The sequence below is a fragment of the Stegodyphus dumicola genome, chromosome 7 (genome assembly GCF_044657685.1).
Source record: "Stegodyphus dumicola isolate Sdum_Otavi_A_Nest chromosome 7, ASM4465768v1".
In the NCBI taxonomy this organism is placed as follows: domain Eukaryota; kingdom Metazoa; phylum Arthropoda; class Arachnida; order Araneae; family Eresidae; genus Stegodyphus; species Stegodyphus dumicola.
In genome coordinates, this window is record NC_140774.1 from 158,642,141 (window position 1) to 158,664,457 (window position 22,317).

Below are 22,317 nucleotides of genomic sequence, written 5' to 3' on the forward strand. Positions count from 1 at the left end.
CAAGGATTCATTTTGTAATGATGCATTTAGAATGAGACTTATATAAGCATATTACTATTTTTGTATAGAAAAGAGAAATAAAGAAAGTTAAAAAAAAAAAAAGTACCAAGAAGCTACTACAAGAACTTTATCTTACAAATACATGTGACTGCATAACATAAGGAATATGTAAAACAAAATTCTAATCTTAAATTTTAGTAGAAACGTAAGTCTATTTTTTTAATTTGTCTATTTTTCCATTTTGTCCTAAAATTCGTAAAATGTTTAAAATAAATCTATCGGAATTGCGTCATTTCAAAATGAATCCCTGTCATGTGATTCTTTTTAATGTTGATAATGCACATACTTACATAATGGCGAAAATGAAGGTAAATTCTTTTTTCCATTTAAAATTAAATCGAAACTTAATCCCAAACGAATAGTATATGTCCCTGTGCTAGGATAGTGACTATATGATTCTCAGTCTAATGACGATAGCATTATCTTTGCTGTTCTCACTTGTCTCTTTACATCTAACATCTCACTTCCGCTTCTCTTCAACATCCGTTTAATGCTATGAATATGTGAATGTATGCATATAAATACGGAGTGACAGGTGGTCATCTTGCGTCCCTTTAGCTTTCATGAATATTATACCAAGAATAAGAAAGCATATTTGCCGGCTATGACTGCATAAGTTGTTAGCATTTAATTATTTACCTCATTACTTTATGCACACCTTAATAAAGAGCATGTCCCGACTGGGATGCTTATTTAAAAAAATCTGATCTGAACAAACACCACACGACTTCCTTGTACGGCTATTAAATTATACATTTTTTGCTGCACTTCATTTAAACTTATTTCATGTGAAAGTGAAATACGGTCCACTTTTTACTTCCTTGTACGAAGTAAAAAGGAAGTATTGTAATCGCGAAAAGTTTCAAACAGCATATTTCAACGAAAATATCCATTTTGACCGCTATCGAATGCAATTTAACGAGGTTTTTGCGTGATATCTGTACGTGAGGACAGAATAAAATACTCTTTTCCTCAAAAAAATTACAAAACTGCTTTAAAATGTATTCTGAAGAGAATTTTTCGTGGCGTCTGTACGAACGTATAAAAACGAGTAGCCTCAGAACGTTGAAATTTTGCATATAGGACTGCTATAACATGTAGATGTGCACCTCGTATTTTGGTAGCAATCAACCGCACCAAACATATATATATTCTTTACTCTTATATGTTTGTAAATTGTACATTTTTTGCTTTAAAAATGATTGAATTATGTTGTTCTTATTTTCCGGTTAAGGTTTTTATGCCTTTAGTAAATCTGTATGCAATATTTTTAGAATTATCAACAATTTGAAAGCTGTTTAAGTGCCGCTAAGCCTAATATTTTTTTTTAATCGCGGCCATTGCTTGTTTACATTTGAAAAACTGCAGGATAGTGGATTTGTTGCCAATTTAGAGAAACTTAGCTTCGCAACAACAAAGATAACGTCTCCATTTATTATTGTGAATTAAATCATGCTTAATCCTTTCTGGAATTTTTTCGAGGAATAAGTGTTTAAGAGTTACTTCGTAATTTTTAATACAGATATTTTGAGTTTTTATGTATTTTTGCCTTGTTGCGAAGTGAGAACTGAATTAATTGAATGAGAAATACTCAATCGTCTGTGAAAAACTGTTTCTTTTTTGTTTTGTTTGCTTAATTTCTTTTATACATCGTTCTAGCTTTATTATAGTATTTGAATAGAACATGTGGCAACGATTAGATAATTCTTTAAATGATATAAATTTTGTGCATTCTGAGTTATAATATGAACGAAATATAATACTGCTAAGTGAACATAGCGTCAGAGTGTCGCTATGGTAAACAAATAGAGTGAATTTTAAAGAATGCATTTATTCTATTGTGGTTTATGCGCTGTCGGCGAAGTAGGTTTAATTCAATCCAATAAGTTTAAATGAAATGCAAGAAAAAATGCATATAATTTAATATTCCGTACAAGGAAGTCATGTGGTGTACACATCAGATTTTTTAATAAAGTGGTCAGTTACACAGTTGCTAAAATATTAGCTTTTATTAACATAATATATATATAAAATTATTAATAATTGAGCCTAAAATATTAGAATAGAGTAAAAGTCCTTCATTACTCTTTAAATAAATATAAGTTTTTTTTATCTATCATTGAATATTTAAGCACCGTCAGGTTAGGCTTGATTAAATTTATTATGGCAAAGCACATTAGCCGAAGGGAAGGGATACCTTCGTGTAGCGCCTTTCTAAGGGAAACTGGTTTGTATATACGTAACACATGCGAAAAACCACGAAAATGCCCATGCAAACAGCCGTTCCCCTGGGAATCGATTCCAGGACGAAACGAACAGTGTTCAGTGATTTTACCGCTCGGCTGCTGGTGGGCACTATACCGTAAGGTCAAAATTTACATTTTTAATCAATATATAGAAGTTCACTAAATTAAATAGCTGAATCATTAATAACTAACTTATATGTACAACGTATGTAGTGTACAATCTAAGAAAGTTGAGAGAATTCCGCGCTACAATGATAAAGAATATTCTTTTTAGAACACCAATAAATTAATATTAAATACTGTTCGATATTTATTGTTAGATTTGTAAGGATTTATTATAGCCTAACCAATTATTTTTAGTTCAACTTTACTGTCCCTCCTGATTTCCGTTTTCCTGCCGAAATGCAAATTTTGTATGATGTAGATGCAAATTTTTAAACGTGTTTCAGAAGCAATATATAAGCTGCGTTTCAAGAGTTCAAAAGAGTAGTAACGGACTTACGTAGTTGCGATGTTTATGCTGCGAGTTTAAAATTAGCTCTCTAGTTCGGTGTCGACACCTTGCGGATTACGTAGCCACAAGTGGTGGTGATTTGTGAGCACGAAGTGCGTGCATCTGTTTTAATTTAGTTAAATAAAAAGGTTATTTAAACCTTCCTTCTGCAGTATTTAATGTTAAAGGTACAGCGAGAATTCGTTACTTCGTCTTCGAAGGTGTATGTTAACCAAAGAATATATATAGACTCTATAACTGGTGCTCGAAACAGTTTAGGACAATGGAAACCTCTACAAGTGATCCGGCCCCATCCACATCTACAGCACCGGTGATTCAAGCCAAACCTATGGAAAGTTTTGGATATATTGTCAACCCTATGACAGCTTCAATGAGGCCCCAGTGCCTATTTGATGGAAAAGGTTCAGCAGCAACATTTATAGACCAACTGAACGAGTACTTCATTTTGTACCCAGTGGACGAAATCCAAAACGGGGCAGTTTCAACTTCAGTTCTTCGAGGACAAGCCTTGAGCTGGTATAAAGGCATCGACAAATTTTTACTTGGAGAGCCAGGCACGCCAACGTACACATATCAAAGCTTCAAAACCCCCCTTTCAAAAGCCTTGCCGGTCGTAAAGGAACGTGCGTGGTTAGAAACCGAACTGTACAGCCGGTATCAAATGAACGGGGAAGATCTCACAAGCCTCATTCTATGTAAAATCCAAGTGGTTAAACTACTGTATGGAAAAAAAATCCTGACGATTAAGTAATTCAAGTAATCTTGCCGGGGTTACTCCAACTAGCGCAAGACTTTATAGAAATAAGGAATCCGTCAACCTCAGGAAACTATATTCGAGCTGGTTAAAAAATACGAAACTCGCCGCAGTTCAAACAACGAACGTACGCAGACGTACCTGGTAAAACTACAAAAATTTCCGCACGCCTAAATCGGACTAACGACAGTAGCAGAGATTTAACCGCTAGAAAGAATTTTCGCCAAAGAGAAATGAATTCCAAAAAGGCATAAGCAACGGAAGGAAGAAACAAAAACCGCAAGCGTTAAACTTGGGAGGGGCACTGGAAAAATTCAAGGTTAGCTGCTCCGGGAAGAAGAAATTCCTCCCAAATACATCTGAATACGGGGGTAGTTAAAAATGTAGAACAGCCAGAGGTACAAATTTTGTTAAACAAAGTACCGGCTCTCTCATTAATTGACACGGAAACACAGACTAGTTTTCTAGGGGGGGGAAATTCTTTAGGCGTAATTTCCTACGTTACAGGTTATACAACACCGAAGGTACAGCGGTACATTCACAGTTGAACAGTTAAAAGTAGCTTTAATTTCAGCACCAGTGCTAGAGATTCCTATCCCAGAAGGTCAGATTGAATTAGCTGCAGATGCATCAGACTTTGCCGTGGGATCCGTTTTATCCCAAGGGGGCAGCCAGTAGCTTACTTTCGTAAAACGTTGAACCCTATCCAAAGGAATTACACGGCGACTGAACGTGAAATATTAGCTGTTTTACTGGCCGTACAAAAATTCCGTGTATACTTCGGAAAGCAACCCGTAGCGGTCTACACTGACCATGCTGCTATCTTAGACTTTACTCAGACAAAAACTTGTCACCTCGTTATATAAGGCAGCCACTGAAACTGCAGGAATACAATATGGTATTGAAATATTTATCTAGTAAAGAAAATATCGTTGCAGATACTCTTTCTCGAATATTACACGGACAGGGGAATCAAGTTAAATGCACAATGTTAACATAAAAATCTTAGACTCTAGAGATTCCATTATAGCTGAGCTAAAAACGGATTAAGAATATAAAAACATTTAAGGGTATCTACAGGATCCAGATAACTTTGAGCATCCAGATTTAATAGCCATAAGAAACAGGCCGCCCTTTATGAAATGATCGATAATCTTTCATTTTATTCAAAAGTTAGCAATGAAAATAATGAGCTAAAGGGGGGAAAAGTGCTAAAAACTCAAACATAACATATCCTGTGCTCCCGATGCAAAAGTTGCAAAATTTTGCCCTAAATCTGAGGGCTCGTTCATAATTAAAAGTATTGGAGAAACCACCGTAATTCTTATAAATGCCTATGGTGAAGAATCAAAAGCCAACATCGATCAGATAAAAAAATATTACTATTGCTGTGAAATGACTCTTACAGATTTATTCAAGAGTTCCAGTGATAGTAATAAAGCTCCGAACCAAATACAGCCATCTGTAGCCCAGACACAGTTACCAGATCTGGCTTCTAAGAGGAAAGCCAACGGGACTCCAGCTAAGCAGCATAAGAGGCATAAGGCAATTGCAGGAAAAAAAAAGAGAAAAATGAACATATCAAGGAGCCAGAGGAAGGAGCTAGCGAGAAGAAAAAAATGGAACAGTCTTTAAGGCCCGCAGCAAATATCAAGGTTACCACCAGCGGTTGTAGGGAGGAAAGCCGCAACACTCCACGAAGCAGCCACAGTGACCAGAGTTCCACCAGCGGTTCGCGGAAGGAAAGTCGCAACGCTTTATGAAGCAACGACGACAACCAGAGTTCCACCAGCGGTCAGAGGAAATGCATCAACCACAGACCGCTGTCTATGGTGGAAGACGCAATGCAAGCGGCAGAGACTGGATGAGAGCCCACAGACAGCCAAACGGACGGTATTCCACCACAGTCTACAGATGATTCCCAGGGGAGGAAAAGACCACCTCAGGAGAATAATTTTCCTGGGAAGTCAAGATGGATAGAGAAGTGTGCCAGGAAAAGGAAGTTCGAACCCGTATTTGATGACCAACGGCCATCCAGACGGCAGCGGGTAGCAACTACAGGAAGATTTCCTTCGCGGGATGAATTTCTGCACAAACATATCGGTGACTACGGTCAAATCAAAAAGATAAATAAAATTTGACTTCATTTCCAAGTATTCAGCACAGTTACATCTAAAAATATGCAAAGTACCTGTTGAGATTTATTTAATTGTTTTTGCCTCAGGCGGTGTTTTATTAGTTGTTGCAGCTAGTAGCTGAAAATTTATTTTCTATGAAACTTTTGTTCGCTTCAAGAATTACGCCGTTTAGTCGAGAGATTGTTTTATGCAATTTGGAGAGATAAAATGATTCATTCCTAGCAACTTTGTTTAAATTTGGATGTAAGAATCTGAAAACTTGTGTATGTATAGTATTTTTCAACGGTACTTAAAGTAAATGTGTCTTTTTGAATGTACAGAATGTGTTATTTTTGTAAAACTATGTGCAAATACATTCACAATTTGAAATTTAAAAAATTGGTAAATTTTAAAATTTGGTGAAACGTAAAAACTAGCGGGAGGAAAATTGAAAAGCTAGCTTAGGTATCTTAAATGCTAGTTAGGCTCTCCGGCGGAACACAGAGTTAATGCATATTGACTAAAGTACACTAAGATGAGGTTGAAAATAGGGGTCCGTTCTTGAAGTCTAGTGGGTCTATGAGACTGGAATATAGTAGGTCCCCAAAGTTACTAACAGCTAAGTCAAGAAAAAGATACAATAGAAAAAATATAAAAATAAACCCTATAAAACATTCTAAAACATCCTTCTTTATCCTTTTCTATTTGAGCTCACAAGGTAAAAAATTCATATTTAAAAAAAAAAAAAAAAAATTATAGGGTGTTAGACACTCCAAATTTTTTTTATAAAAGTCTATTAAGGATGTTAATTGTAATTTCATTTTCTTTTAAAATTTTGGTGAGGATTACACATTCTTCTCGTTGTTGATCTACTTCTCTGCAAACATTTTTAATTCTGTTAGTTTAATTAATAACCATATTTTCAATAGCATTTTTTAGAGATGTTCGAGTACCAATTTTATTGTAGAAAATTGGAAAGTTTTATTGTAGAAAAGTAAATTATCTTCTTTTATATATAAAGAAGACTTTTATTTCTTTAAGATTATGAATACTCAGATCAAGATAGTCAATTAATTACTAATTGATTTTATGAAGTTTAAGACAGTAGGTCTATATGTTGCTAATACTATTCTTGTTTAATGTGATAATATCATCAATATATCTGAAAGTGTGCTCAGAATTTTTTTTAATCTTGAATTTGAATTTTTGAATCATTATCAGAGTGAGTTTTAAGAAATTTAATTATTTAGAAAACAAATATAAGTTACAAAGAGGAGTTGAATTTAAACTTCCTACTCGAATCAAATTTTTTTGTAGGTAAAGAATGAAGAATAAAGATAGCAAAATCAGCTTACGTTTTGTGCACTCAGTAGCAGGAGTTGAGTCTCTGAAACTATTGTTGATGATATGACGGATTTATCCATAAATAATACGATGCAGATTTAAACACTAATAACACATTTATTCTACTGCAACTAAAATAATATAAGCGATAGTTACATTACTGTTAATACAAGCACGTACAGAAGCTTAATAATAACTATAGAACAAGAGGATCATGGGATATATTAATATCACGTGATTAACATAGTTAACGTGTTTGACGCCCCTGCTTCTTGGCATTTTTTAAGGTTGCCAGAAGTGAGTTAGAAAAAACATTTTATTTATTTCTTCTCAAATGCCCGATTGATTTACAACAAAGAAATGTTGAATGCTTTATGTACTTATTGTAAAGTGAGAAATAGAGGAATTTTTTTCCATTTTTGCAAATCCAGAATAGTAAGCATTTCAGGAAAAACATTTGGCAGCTCTAGAAGAATTTCATAAATCTCTTTGAGAGTGAGAGACAGATTTTCGAAGTCATAGCAGTTAATACTGTAAACGTATAGATTTTTAACTTTTTTCAATAACTTGCAAGTTGTAATAATCCAACAATAGTTCTTATCAGCCTTCGCTCTATCAACGATTGAATTACATATTGATTTTAGTATATTAGTGAAAACATTATCAAAACTCTTCTGTTCTAGTACTGTTTGTAATAAATCAAAATTTGACAGCATTTTTATGAAATTTTGGAGAAGCATAGAGACTGGCAATTCTATTGCTAGTAGTGAAAAGACAAATGTTTCATTTTTTGTGAAAAGCAGTAATTTCCGTTGATAATTGTCTTTTCTTTATTTTTGGAAGTACAATAGGTAGTTGAATTTTGCAGTTCATTTCCAATTAGAGAATTGCAGAACTTTTTTACATAATATACTGAAATTATTGCTCACTTTATCAATTTTGGTAATCATAAATTGCCTTTTCAAATGTAAAAAAAAAAAAAAAAAAAAAAAAAAAAAAAAAAAAAAAAACTGAAGTAAATTCTTCCACTTTTTAATTCCTTTAAGGTAATTAGTTTCCTTTTTGCTTTGATTAATAATTTCATTCTTACATTCCTTAAATAGATGAGAAGGTAAACTTACCTCTGAAATTGCTTTTCATTATGAAATTATCAACATCTGCGGAAAGACTTTTGATAAAATAGAATTTAGGAATGTATTTAATTTCTATAAATTTAGTTCCTTTTCCATGAGCAGTTTTACTTCCTGTTTCCTGTTTCTTTTACTTCCTGTTTCAAATTTTTTTCCTGAAATGCTTACTATTGTGAATTTGAAAAAACAGAAATTCCTCTATTTTTCGCTTTACAATAACTAACTTACAATAACTACAAAAAGCATTCAAAATTTTACCTACAGACAAATGGGATTCCAATAGGCAATTCATATTCAACTCATCGTTATAACCTATATTTGTTTTCTGAAGAATTTAAATTTCTTAAAAACCTCTCTGATAATGATTTCAATAATTTTGAACACACTTTCAGATATATTGATGACATTATCACATTAAACAAGAATAATATTATTGAAAATAGCAACATATATCTCAACTGCCTTAAGCTTAATAAAACCAATAAAATTAATCAGTAATTGACTATACTGATCTTAGCACTCATAATCTTAAAGAAATAAGACATTTTGATAAAAGAAGATAATTAAGTTTTCTACAATAAAACTTATAAAGCGGTACTCCAACATCTCTAAAAAAGCTATTGAAATATGGTTATTAATCCAATTAACAGAATTAAAAAAGTTTGCACTGAAGTAGAGCAACAACAAAAAGAAACTATAATTCTAACCAAAATTTTAAAAGAAAATGAGATTATGTTAACTTTATTAATAGAGTTTTTAAAAAAATGTGGAGTAGTATTTTATTTTAATCTATTAAAATTTTTAAAAATATGAATTTTTTTATCTGAAAGCTCAAATAGAGAAGGATAAAGAAGGATGATGTTTTAGACGATTTTATAGTGTTTATTTTTATATTTTTTCTATTGTATCTTTTTCTTGACTTAAGTGTTAGTAACTTTGGGGGCCTACTATATCAGTCGTTATGATAAGCCCAAGAAGTGAAGACTTTTTACGTTTCTAATATTTGTATCTTTTTCTTTTTTTTTCTTTCTTTCCTACAGACTTTCCTTCTATATAAAAACTTTAAAAAATTTTCTTACGAGCATTAAATTAACCCTTTAGGGGATTTCTAGCTTGCCTTTGCCAACTGTTTCGTCAATGAAGCCAAACTGGCAAACCTAAGCATCATTGTTGAGTCTAACGGTTCTGTCGATTGTTTCAAATTTTGTATTTTCGTGTTCTCGCTTCTTTTCTAGTAGATTCTATTTCTACAATTTAATTTTAATCTTGCATTGTGTAAAAAATTTTAACTCTTTACTGTATTCTAATTTGAAAATTTCTTCAAATGGATGTAATTGCTATTTTTAACTATCAGATTAATACTTCGTCCTCTGAGTAAGTTTTAAATTCATGTTCTCGGGTTTTTTATTTATTCATTTCAATTTTAAATTCAGTGAAAGTGTCTATTTTCCTTCGTGGTCGAAAAGGACTTCAAAATTTTCGGATGAACTGTTATCTTAAAAAAAACTTTAAAATAGGTTATCAGCTTATTTTGAATACAGAAACTCAAGGGTTTTAAAGTGGGAAGAGGACTGTAATTGTGTCTGATGTATTCTTTTACTCTTGATAATGTTCCATCAGATCTAAATGAATTCCTTTCCTTTCTTTTTTTTTCTGGTATATGTATATGTTTTTGAAGTATTTATTTAGGTTTCAAATTCATATTTCTTTAATTCTTATTTTGTATACATTGTATTTATTGGATTTTTTGAAATTTATTTTTTGAATTACACTCTTTTCGGATCTTTGTGTCGAATGGTTTTCTAAATTTCTTACTTTTTATTTATACTGATCAATTTTCAGCTGCATACTGCGTAAAAATACTTTAAATAATTATTTTTTTAATAAAAAAAATTTTGTGATATATATATATCACAAAAACCAAAAATATATATATGTTACTGTGGAAGACCGAAATCTGGAGAATGTCGACATTCTCCGGTGAATGTGAGCATTCGTATAGTCGCTCGGTGTATGTCCAAAGTATTTGCTAAATATCAATGTCGACATTCGCCAAGCTCTGACGATGAATACTGAGTAAAAATAATTTTGTTACGTTTTTAAATAATACTTATTATTATTAAAACATACTATGATTTTTGTCAAAACATGAAAAGTTTAAGTAACAGCACGTGTAACTAAATTGTTAAACGCAAATGGTACAGTACATTCTGAATGAGAAAAGAAAACAACACCAAGAATAAGCTTACTTAATTATGTGATTGACGTTATACAGTCTTATTTATTGCAAGAACAACCGGTGATAGTAAGAATCTATAAGACCAAATATTCCCTCTGAGACTATAACCAAATATTCAGTCTTTTATCGACCTATTTGGACATTCTCCAGTTTCGCTTAATTTTAAAGATCATGTCAACACTCCGGTTTAATCAAGTCCTGCAGTTTTTCACTTCGTGAATTTAGGCCTTGGCCCAGCTCACTTTTCCCAAACTGCCATGCGCCATTTTTGGGCTGACCAAAAATGAATTCGCTTCTCTTTTCTTATGCTAATATAGCTTGGTAAAGGACTTCGGGTCGTAGACCTCCTAGCCTGTTTAGGTCCACGATCCACGGTAGAACCAGAGCGTGTTCTGTCTGTTTGAAGGCCACGTTGCTAATTTGATTCTCTTGGGCTACGGCGTTGAGTTATTCTCGCCATTACGCAACCGTCCCCGATAAAATTACTATCCTAATTATAATTAAATATCGATGCTCATGATTCACCTCTTGGAGCTCTCTCGAGAGACAAACTCTTTATTATTCATCAATAAAGTTGCTAGAGCAGAAAAATAGGAGTATTCAACTTACGTGAAAGGCTGCCTTCAGACCACCATTATCAGCGATGTTCTCTCCCAAAGTCTGCTTCCCGTTCAGCTGCAGCAGAAAAAAAAGGTATTTACTATAACGCAGTTCAATACATCTTTTAGAATACCGATGGAACTGTTCATAAAAATTATCAGGTGAACATTCCATAAATTAAATGCCATCTAAAAATTTATAATGTGAATGAATAATATCAATTAGAGAGAAATAAATATAAAATTAGTAAAAATTGCATTCTGCATTTGCTTCATTTGTAACCCACTTAGATTTCGTTTTCGGAATGAATAATCTTGAAAGACATAGCCTTGTATACAATATTATGAATTTTTTCTTTATCATTACCTGCACTGCGTACCAAAGTTTTCTCAGCTGCGTAAGTTTTTTTTCCTTTTATTGTTATTATTATTATTATTATTATTATTATTTCCAACGGCAGAGAATGAGACAAACATTATACAAACAGAACAGAGCTGTGTGAATATATAACGTAAAAAGTCAATATCTCATCATTTGGCCTCTAGCTCTCCAGTACTTGTCCATCTCAGAGACTCCAAGCAGCGACGGGTGCCTTCCGATGTGAGTTCTGTCCATTTCTTGATTTAAGCCGCAAAGTGGCCCTTTTGGGCTAGTAAGAATACCAACAAGATAGAGGAGCGCCAAGCAGTCGTGACCAGTTTCAAGCCTAAAACTTGGTCAGCTATTCATTCCCGATGGTTTATCTAGTAACTTCCTTTCAAAGATGTCCCTCCAGCTCTTGGTGTTGAGACATGCGTCGTAAGTTCACATCTCCATTTTTGTTTCAAAAATTTACAAATGTATATGATAGCTATGCAGAATGGTAAGAACAATTTGTAGATATCTTTTGAACAATTTCTGCACCTTTTTTCGCAAGTTTGTAGGCCTGATCCTTACCATAAAGGCCAAAGAGACAAGGAATTCATTATAGTACTACAATCTCTTACCAACCTACAATCAGTCTATCCAAATAAATTTGGCATTCAAGGATTTCATCTGAGATTGGACAGGCCCCTGATCCAATAGCTTGTAGTGCCCCCCCCCCGGGAGCCTGAGAGAATGACGATTTTGTCACAGCTGAAATTTGAAGCATTAATCTGTCTTGGGGTTCCATAAATAGCCATTACCTCGCCATCGAAAGCAGTTTCCCACAAATCCATAGATATGCAGAACGAAAACAGGGCAGAAGAAATTCCAGCGCCAGCATTTGGTAAACCCTCAGTGAATGAACCGTCCGTATAGATATGAAACCATAGTTTAAGATATAGTGTATGTGTAGTTTCAAGGGCCAAAATTTTTTAATATTTAGAGATATTTGATTTTGCAAACTATGTTGAAAAAGATCTAAGTTGATATTTTCCGAAATCAAGTCCAAAGGTTTACAGGGTTTCAGAAAAGTCTGAAAATTCTCATTTTCCAATTCAAGGTCTGATCTAAATTTCATCCTTTCTGGAGGAATCGGTCTCGGGTTATAAGTTTCTTGTGGTCATTTCTGTAATAATTCCGAAAAGGGATCCCAATTCTTATTAATTTCTCTAAAGCGGCACGGCTTTCTCTCCGATTATAACTTTAATATGTCTGTTGTTTGTAAAAAGGACCATGGGTAGTTTTTAGCTTAAATTTGTGGTTTTATAAGATTTCCAATTTTTCAATTACATTTCTTGGAGTTATGATCAAAACGTCACAGCAGTAGCAAAAGACCGGTAAAATAAATCTTTGTAAGCCTGGTTTAGTGTTGACCGGGAATAACCCCAGAGACGTTTTCAAATTCTGAATCTTTTTCAATTCTTTCACCTAAAGATTCTATTTGGAACACCCAGCTCAGTTTATTATCGAAAACCACTCCTACGTAGGTACACTTATGTCGGGGGTAATATTTCGGTGCATAAGGGAGAAGGTCTGTACTGCTGTTCTTGTTAAATTTACCAATATATTATTTTCCTCACACTATTTCTTCAAACGTGCTTCATTTAGTTTCTTCTCAATTTCGAATTTAGCATTCTCTCTTGCTACGTGGGTCCATAAAACTAGGTCGTTCGCTTACAACAGGCATTCAACTATCTTCTTCAACGGAATCACATCATTAATATATACGTTTAAAAAGGGATCAGCTATTAACTTCACCCTGCGGTAATCCAATTTAGAGTATAAAACATTTTGAGGTAGCGTTTCCATAACGTATTCAACAGCCCCTTGGACCCAAGAGTTCACGGAACCAACTCAGCACCTTAGAACATACACCGAGAGTTTTAAGCTTAGAAACCATCCTCTCCCTTTAAACGGAGTCAAATGTGGATTTGAAATCCACGTACACCTCCATCATCGCGTTTCTTTTATGCAAAGAATCATTAATAGTTTGACTTAATCAAGCAACTTGATGGATAGTTGACCAATTTCTACAGAACCTAGCTTGTTCTTGAGAAAGGATGTGCTCGGTTTCTAAGAACCAACTTGATGTCTTGATTACCATTCATTCCATCAATTTTGCTGAAATGCAGGTAAAAGAAATTCATCTACAAGATGAGAACGAAAAGTAAGGTGACTGATGTTATAATAATAACTGTATTATATATTTACATATAAATACATCACTGTCCATCAAAGTAGTTCCCGCCGTCTACAATACACTTCTGACAACGTTCATACAAGTTCTGGAAACTTTTGAAAACGTTCTCCTTTGAGACTGTGTTAAGTTCCTTGGTAACAGCAGCTTCAATGCCTGAGATGTTTATTTTTTCATACTGCAATCTGTGTTAGACGGTTCCTCGCGCAGCAAAAGGTTACGGAGCTATTTCACCCTCCTTATTCCCCTGATTTTGCTCCAGCAGACTTTTTTCTCTTTCTACGATTGAAATTTGCGCTAAAGGGACACCGATTTTCAAGAATCTCAGACATTCAAGCTGCTGTTACAAAGGAACTTAACACAGTCTCAAAGGAAGACTTTTTTAAAAGTTTCCAGAACATGTACGAACGTTGTCAGAAGTGTATTGTAGACGGCGGGAACTACTTCTAAGGCCAGTGGTGTATTTATATGTAAATATATAATACAGTTATTATTATGACATCAATAACCTTACTTTTCGGTCTCATCTTTTATAACTGTCAATCCTGTAACATTAAAAAATTCTCTTCTCAGTCCTATAACTGTCTATATAAAGTGTGAAAATTGTCATCTGCATTTAGTTTCAGAGAGCAGTTTTTAAATAAATTAAACTTCCTATATTTAACAAACTGAAATGACAATATTTCGTTATTTTACTGGTAAAATAAATTTAATATTCAGATTTATCTTATTCATTAATTTCAATTTGCTCTTGTCCATTTTAAGTTTTGTATAAATATTTTTAATCTTTAGGTTATTTATTTTTGCAGAGTTATTTTCCTGAATTTATTTAACAATTCAAATGAATCTCTGACACTTAACCGACAAAACACTTAGCTGATGCATTCATTTAACTGACACAGACATTTAGCCGACAAGACATTTAGCAGACAATACATTAAGCCCACAGAACATTTAGCCAACAAGATATTTAGCCGACAACATGTCTAGCAGACAACATGTTTAACTGACAACGCGTACAAACGAAAACATGCCACAGTGTTTTAGTAAATTATATCCATATTTATTTGACAGCTATTTAATCTTTCTATCAATTACAAGGTTGCTCAGATTCTTCAGTTCAATTTTCAGCTCATTTTCTTATCTATCAGTAAAATTCGTTGTTTGATTCATAAAGATCGCCTCTCCGATTTTAATTCTTGAGGAATTTTAACATATCATATCAATGCGTCTTGACTGCGCTCTTCCAATCTGCCAGATTAGAAGAGCGATGAAATTTCTCGTCAGGGAACATGAATTGCATATACGAAAAGCAGAAATAAACAAAATTTTGATAGTTAATTACAGTTGGACAGTACAGCAAAGTACAGCTTCTCAGTAATCTTTGAGAAGCTGTAAACAGCTATGTAATGTAGCTGTATGGCAGCCTAAATAATAACTATAATTAATAACTATAATATAAACTAAAATTATCATCCACGCGAATAAGATGGTATGTCAAAGTGGTAAAATTATGGTATGTCAACCAGCACCACTATTATTAAAAAAAAGCTTTCTCAAAGCTGAATTGAAAAATTTTAGGTCACATAGAAAGCGTAAGTTTACACTTTCTATGATCGAGAAACGATTTTCTTGTCCCAAAATCATGCCACGTAGATTTTTTAGGAATGAAGCAAGATATTTATTCAAATTTAATTCTTTATGTTGACTCATTTGTTAAAGCCTCTTCCTAATTGAAAAATACTTCTTTCATTATTATTGATATATATTTTAACAATACGCGTTTTTTCGATGAGACATTAAACCAAATATTTAATAACAGGATTCAACATGGTCGTAGGAAGCAAAGAAAAACAAAAGAAGGCTACATTTTAATGAAGGGGAAGCAGCCTTCATCTTTAATGATTTCGACCCGCATATCTGTTTATGGCATTACGCAGATCGAAAAAATTAAAAGGAGTGTAAACTCACAAAAATGTAAGGAGATTTTAGTAAAATATCTCTTTCCACAGTTTAATGTATGGTTTCCTCAAAGTGGTGCAAGATTTCAAAAAGACGCTCTTTGCTATACATCTAGAACTTTATTTCTAAAGAAGTTCAAATGCTAGCTTACACTGGAAATAGTCCTGATATGAACCCAAAGAAGGAATAATTTCAACAATAAAATTTATGAAGGAATAACAAAGATGGATAAATGTTATTCAAGAAGCCCAGAGAATATGAGATTATGACAAAGATCTCCAGCAGTAAATTCTTTTCAGATGGGAAATCCCAAAGTATACAAGTATTATTAAAAGCCAAATGGTGTCATACTAAATACTGAAATACTATATTAATATAGATTAAAATATAATAAATATTTTCTTTGGAAATGTCATTAAATGTAGTTAATGCATAATAAATCCCTCTTAGTTATGTCAACATATATTTTAGCAACAAGTTTCTCACAAATAATCCATAATAATTTGCACCAGTCTGTAGATTAAAGACCACACGCTTTACCAAATAGCAATACTTTTAAAGGGGCGGTCGTTGGCAAGGTCACGTAAAGGATAAGTCAAAGATCTTACGTTTCGTGCAAGTCCAACACACGACAGATCAAATGAATTTTAAATGCATGATAGCAGAACGCAACGTAGATCTGCAAAAGTTTTGGGAAAGCTCTTCTAAATGCATTTCTAACATAAAAAGGATAAGGGTATGTAGTATTAACTCCGTTTATGGCTTTTAAATCGCTCAATTTATTTAAGTAATTATAATTTGAAAGATAAACTGAAGATCTTATGTCGCGTCGAATGCAAAATTTTGCCAGACCGCATGGAAGAATAATTAAAGACTTTATAATAGCTTGTGTAACAGAAACACTTGTTAGATAGCGTAGCTGATGACTGGCATGTTGCCATAACGTAACGGTCTGAAAAATGTGTAAAGTCTCCGCTAAACACATTAGTCAAAGAATGTACTGGTTCTAAATACAGAAAATTTGAAGTTTATAAACTCATTGTGAATGTCAGTGTTTACTCTATCTACTTCCCGGGACGGGAAAGAAGTGAAACTCACATTTTCGCCGTTGGCTTCGTACGAGGAATATTGGTCCACAAAGCATTCTGTTCGTTTTCGGAAGTTTTCAATGGTCGAATTTTTCCACCACTGGTGGAGGTTACCAAACTTATCATATTCTCTGCCTGTAAAACAAAAAACGAAATTGGTATGTAGATTAATTGCAATTGATAAACTTTGAGCTTTTAGATTAAGAATTAAAAAATATTAAACATAAAAGGACATGAAAATTAAGAAAGAAGTGGTTCTGTTTTATATAGCATTAGACCCTCGTGTTCATGAAAATTATCAAATGGACATATTACAAACTAAATACATTTAAAATAAAATATCATGGATCAGACATTCAACGAAACTAAAAGATTCGATATTCAAAAATTCGCTTTTTTTGTTTTTGTTGTTGCTGGTGTTATTTGATTCATAATGCAAAACCTTGGAAACTGTAAGGTCCATACTATAATAACACAAAAGTTAGTAACAAGGTAACTAGAGAATTTTATAAATTAATAACAGTTTTTCTTTGTTTGAAATTTGTTTTTCTATTTCTTCCGAAAGCGGTGTCACAAATGTAAATTAAGTGAGTTTTAAATAACTTTACCGAAAGAATATGTGTAGAAAACAGAATTTAGCAACTCAGCTAGTGACGTAGCTAGTGATCTCTTTCGTGATCTACCTCCCAGGTTAAGTGTGCTCGTTTTGCTGCGTGTCTTCCGGTTTTCTTATTATTTATGTTTAGAAGTCGAGTATAATTAGCAGCCGGCTTGATAGTATTCAATTTGACATTTCCAGACCTCGTAAGGAGTGATAATTCAGTTATTTTGTTTTAGTTTGTATCTACCAGTTTGTAGCTCAAATAAACTTTAGTTTCGTTTTACCTCCAAATTCAATTAACGTTCTTATAGTGCTTAAACGTTAAAGGCAAAGAAAAAGTGGTCTGCAGACTGAGCAGGTTAAACGTCTACATAGCTTATAAAATTCAATTTAATCATACAAACATTGGCAAGATTTATTTCATTGATGTCCAGCAGATGAGGTCAATGACAAAAATGAACGCGATTACTACAACTTCAGTGATACCTGGATCAATTTCGCGACTACGTTGAGTGCACGCTTTCTATAAGCAGTCTAGTGATACCTGCTTACGTTGCATTAAACTACATGACATCAGTACTTTCAGAAAGATTATCCAGTACATTAGGCATTATACAATCGAACTTGGATGTAGTTATAAGATTTGTTCTTTTTGGCTGTCATACAAAGTATCTAGATCTCAAAGTTTAGCCTGGCGACTTCTCGCACAGGCGTGAAGAGTAACGCAAGCGGCAAAGGGTGTAAAAAGCCCTTTTTCTTGATCACAACGCTTTAACAGAGGCACGGACTCCGTGCTCACGAAAACACCGACTACTTGCGGTGAGAACTGAAGGGTTAATTTAACAATAAATCCGAAAGGTAAGAAGTAATGCTAGACTTCACAATTTAATTTCATTTAACGCCCTGACTCAGCAATCTACACAGGCGATAGATTAATTAAACAGCCAGAATGTGTAGCCGCTGCTAAGATTAACAGCAGGAGAACAAAAAGGGAACGTGAGCTACACTAGCGAAACCACGCTCTGTCTAACCTTCTCGTTTCACTCGTTTAAATCCTCTCTTTCACCTACTTAAAGTCGCTGAACACTGGTAGTTCGGTCCGCGGTTCGAATCCCGCGAACGGGCTGGCTGCATGGGTGTTTTCGTGGTTTTCCCCATGTGTGACGTGTATACGAGCCAGTTTCCCTTAGAAAGTCCTCCACGAAGGCATCCCTCCCCTTAGGCAGATAGCTCTAGTGGGCTTTGCCATAATTAAAATACACCTACTTAATTTGCATCCTAACGAATAAATGCGAGGGGAAATAGAGAATTCAAAACAGATACAAAAATTAAAATAACTTGTCAGTGAACTAAGGGAAAATTACAGATATACCCTCAGTATGCCACGGGGAAAAAAGAAAAAGAAAGAAAGGGAAAAAAAATTTTTTTTCAACATTATTTTAGTGAATATTTCTATAACTAGCTCGAAGAATGTTCTTAAAAACTTTTATTATTCTGAATTATTAAGCAAGCAGACGTATCTACAGCATTTATAAACACGAAATAGTATCAGTAAATTTAGATAAATTACTAAAATAAATTGTATGCCACGAATAACCGTCAAGGCAATGGTCCACCTTAACCTATGGATTGAAAATCACTGATGGCTACATGTCCGTTAATAGCCGATGACGTACAGTTCAAAACTATCGTCGTGAAGTGGCGCAGCAAATTTAGACACGTCATGCAATTACAAGAATGACACTAATGAACATCAGGGCAACTGATCGTCGGATTGAGTCTTCGGTAGTCAAACCATATGTCACTGGTATGGGCTAATTACACTTAAACAGATTATTAGAATGTAATTAGTTAGTTAGCTAGTTAATGAAATATGGCAAAGCTCACAAAGGTTATTTGCCTAAGGGGAAGATGCCTTCATGGAGGACTTGTTGGGGAAAACTTAATCTAGTCACGTTACACTTGGGGAAAACCACGAAAACTAACCAAGCCCCGTTTGCTTGGTTTCGAACCCTGGAAGAACTACACGCACTCAGTGGTCTTAACCACTTGACCACTGGGGAAGTAAAATACACTGGTGTGCAAAAATTAAGGAGGAAGTCGAAAAATTAGCATATCAGCTGAACGAAGAGGCAGAGCGGACAGAAAGACCAATCAGGAGATTAAGTAAGGTGATGTACGGTAGTACATGCGCACATATGCATGTAGACGTAATGGGGGAGTGTCTGAGTAGTATAAAGTATGTTGTCGGTGTAAGATCAGTATTTCTGGCAAGGAGATTGCACGCCGTATAGCAGTTAAAATCACCCCGAGTTGCTGCCTCAGCGAGAAATGGCGAATAATCAATCTGTTAGACGACATCTGGATGCTTTCACCCGAGGTCGAATCATTGGGAAGTTGGAGGAAGGCCGCAGTGTGACAAGTGTGGCTGCAGAGTTCGGAATTGCTCACAGCATCGTTTCACAACTTCGGAGACAATTTCAAACTACAGGAACAGCTGTCCGGGGGTTTAGTAGTGGTCGTCCACGAGGAATCACACCCGCAGATGACCGGTATATTGCCTTACAGGCCAGAAGAAACAGGCGGCAGACAGCGGGAGAAATCGCTAGACACACGACACAGGCGACTGGACGACCGATATCGCGTTTTACCGTGGCCAGAAGACTGCACGGTGGTGGTCTGTTTGCACAACGCCCTGTACGGTGTGTACCTCTAACGCCTGCCCATCGGAGAAGGCGTTCTCTGTGGTGCCGGGAACATCGGAATTGGAGAGACAATGAATGGGGACGAGTACTCTTTACAGATGAGAGCAGATTCAGTCTGAGTAGCGATTCTCATCGCATACTCATCTGGAGAGGAAGGGGAAGCCGCAATCATCCCTCAAACATCATTGAAAGGGACAGGTATGGAGGTGGCGGTGTTCTCGTTTGGGGAGGCATCATGCTTGGTAGTTGTACAGACCTTCACATCTTCGACGCAGGTTCAGTCAACGAGACCCGTTATTGTAACGAGATTCTTCTTCCATATGTGCGTCTTTTTAGAGGCGCTATGGGTCCGCAGTTCCTTTTCATGGACGACAATGCACCATATCATCGCACAGTAGCTGCCGAACAGCTCTTAGAGAGTAAGGATATTGAACGTATGGATTGGCCGGCACGATCTCCAGATCTCAATCCCATCGAGCATGTATGGGATTTTCTAGGCAGACGCTTGGCAGCTCGTACCTTACCACCAGTAACGATTCCGGAGCTTCGATTGGCGCTGCAAGACGAATGGGCAGCAATGCCTCAACAACTCATTGACACCCTCATTCTCAGTATGGGCAGACGCTGTGAAACCTGCCTGGTAGTCAGGGGAGATCATATCCCCTATTAAAGACCGGATGTTTCTTGCTGGACACCCATCACAGGGATGTTTCGGCCTTCAGTCGCATTGCGCTCCATGCTACTTTTTCAATAAAGCTTCTTTTTATCCCTCTGATTTCTCTTTTAGTAAGTGTTGCTTACATTACTCATGTCCTTACGTATTGGGGATCTTACGGTATTAAATGTGTTGATTTGGAAAGCTTTTGTACAAAGTTATATTGAAAAAATCGTCTCGTCCTTAATTTTTGCACACCAGTGTATATATATATAAAGTGAATGACGATGATTTATGTCACATCCAGTGCTAAACAGTGATCTGTGGGTTAAAAATCACTAGATAGGTATTAGTGACTAATGACTTACAGTCGATGGCCACCTTCATAGGGTAAAGCAGTAAATTTTGAAAGAAAATAAACAAAAATAAATCATCGGACACCAGTGACCATCAAGATCACTAATTACAGAGTTAATTTGTTTCCGAAAGTCAAACCATAAGTCACTGAACGGGAACGAAGCTGCAAATTTATATTGATTAGAAGATGATTAAACTAATAATCGTGATGACTGTCAAGATACCTGTCAACAATAACCTTTGAATTTAATTCAGCTTATGGACTGCTGTTGGTGACCATGGCTGTTAGTGATCAATAGGCGGTTACAGCGTGAAGTGCCACAGTAAATTTAGATTATTAAATTAAAACTAAATCGCAGGACACTGCCGACCGTCAAGAATACTGGTCTCCGGTCTATAGGCAAGGGTGGGGTGGGGGGTAGTTGAATACATTAGAAAAGATTAGTATAAGCTGATTAAACCGAACAAGGATAATAACTGCTATGATCATTGATCAACTGTGATCTGGGGCTGAGAAATATCGGGTTGATGTTGGTGACAGATAACGTAATGGACCGCCGCCATTCCTGTGTGCCACAGTAAATTTAGACATTAAAAACTAAACTCAGGGGCGTAACAGCCCTAATGGGCAAGGCCTGTAGTGCCCGAAATCTGCTTTCTTTACCGTGAGCCCAGGGGTGCGTAAGTATATGCCCTGAACAAGTGGTCAACTTGTCGCAGGCCCCCCGAGTGTTTAGTCCCCAAGCGAACTTGGTACTCATTTTGTCGGCCCAAGTGATGGAAATTAAGGGATGAAAGGCTGAGTCGACCTTGCCCAGCCCGGAAATAGAGCTCTGGACCTGTGGTGCTGCTGCGCGATGCGCTAGCCACTGCGCCACCGGGCCTATTTAGACAGATTATTATACATAAAAATAATCACAGGAAAAAAAAATGACCACCAAGGCCGTTGGTTAACCGTTAAACTATGAGTCACCGATTATTTATGGATTAACAGTCACCGGTAGCGGCAGTGCAAGATCTTGTGTGGTAGGAACTCTTGCAAAGGCATGTGGATGAAAAATGAATCACAGCATAACGTGAGGGTCCAACAGTTTTCGAAATATTCCGCCTCGAATTTTTCAGACAACTATAAAAGAATTTAACTAAAAAGAGATAACTATAATACTGCTAACTATGATAGCTTTAGATAAGTTTTAACCCATACATCAATATTATTGCAAAAGTCGTACAAAGGTGAAAAGTTTGAAAATTTCTATTTCGGAACTTACCCTGGTCGTCGAAGGCGTGCGTTAATTCGTGTCCCATAACAACACCCATCGCACCAAAATTTAAGGACCTGCAAG

The 22,317-nt window shown here is 35.3% G+C and overlaps 1 protein-coding gene across 4 annotated transcripts in view; it reads right to left on the reverse strand.

Moving 5' to 3' along the window:
* The window catches only part of Nep3 (M13 family metallopeptidase neprilysin 3), a 169,666-nt gene that overhangs the window by 43,480 nt on the left and 103,869 nt on the right, over positions 1–22,317 (reverse strand). For all 4 annotated transcript variants that reach the window (XR_015042219.1, XM_085820979.1, XM_085820978.1 and 1 more), the window contains 3 exons: positions 22,243–22,310; positions 16,667–16,791; positions 11,014–11,079 (listed from right to left, as the gene is read on the reverse strand). Coding sequence is in view for 3 of the 4 variants with exons in the window: in XM_085820979.1 (XP_085677105.1) it covers positions 11,014–11,079; positions 16,667–16,791; positions 22,243–22,310 (259 nt within the window). In the remaining variant the exon portion in view is untranslated. The remainder of the gene's footprint in view (positions 1–11,013; positions 11,080–16,666; positions 16,792–22,242; positions 22,311–22,317) is intronic.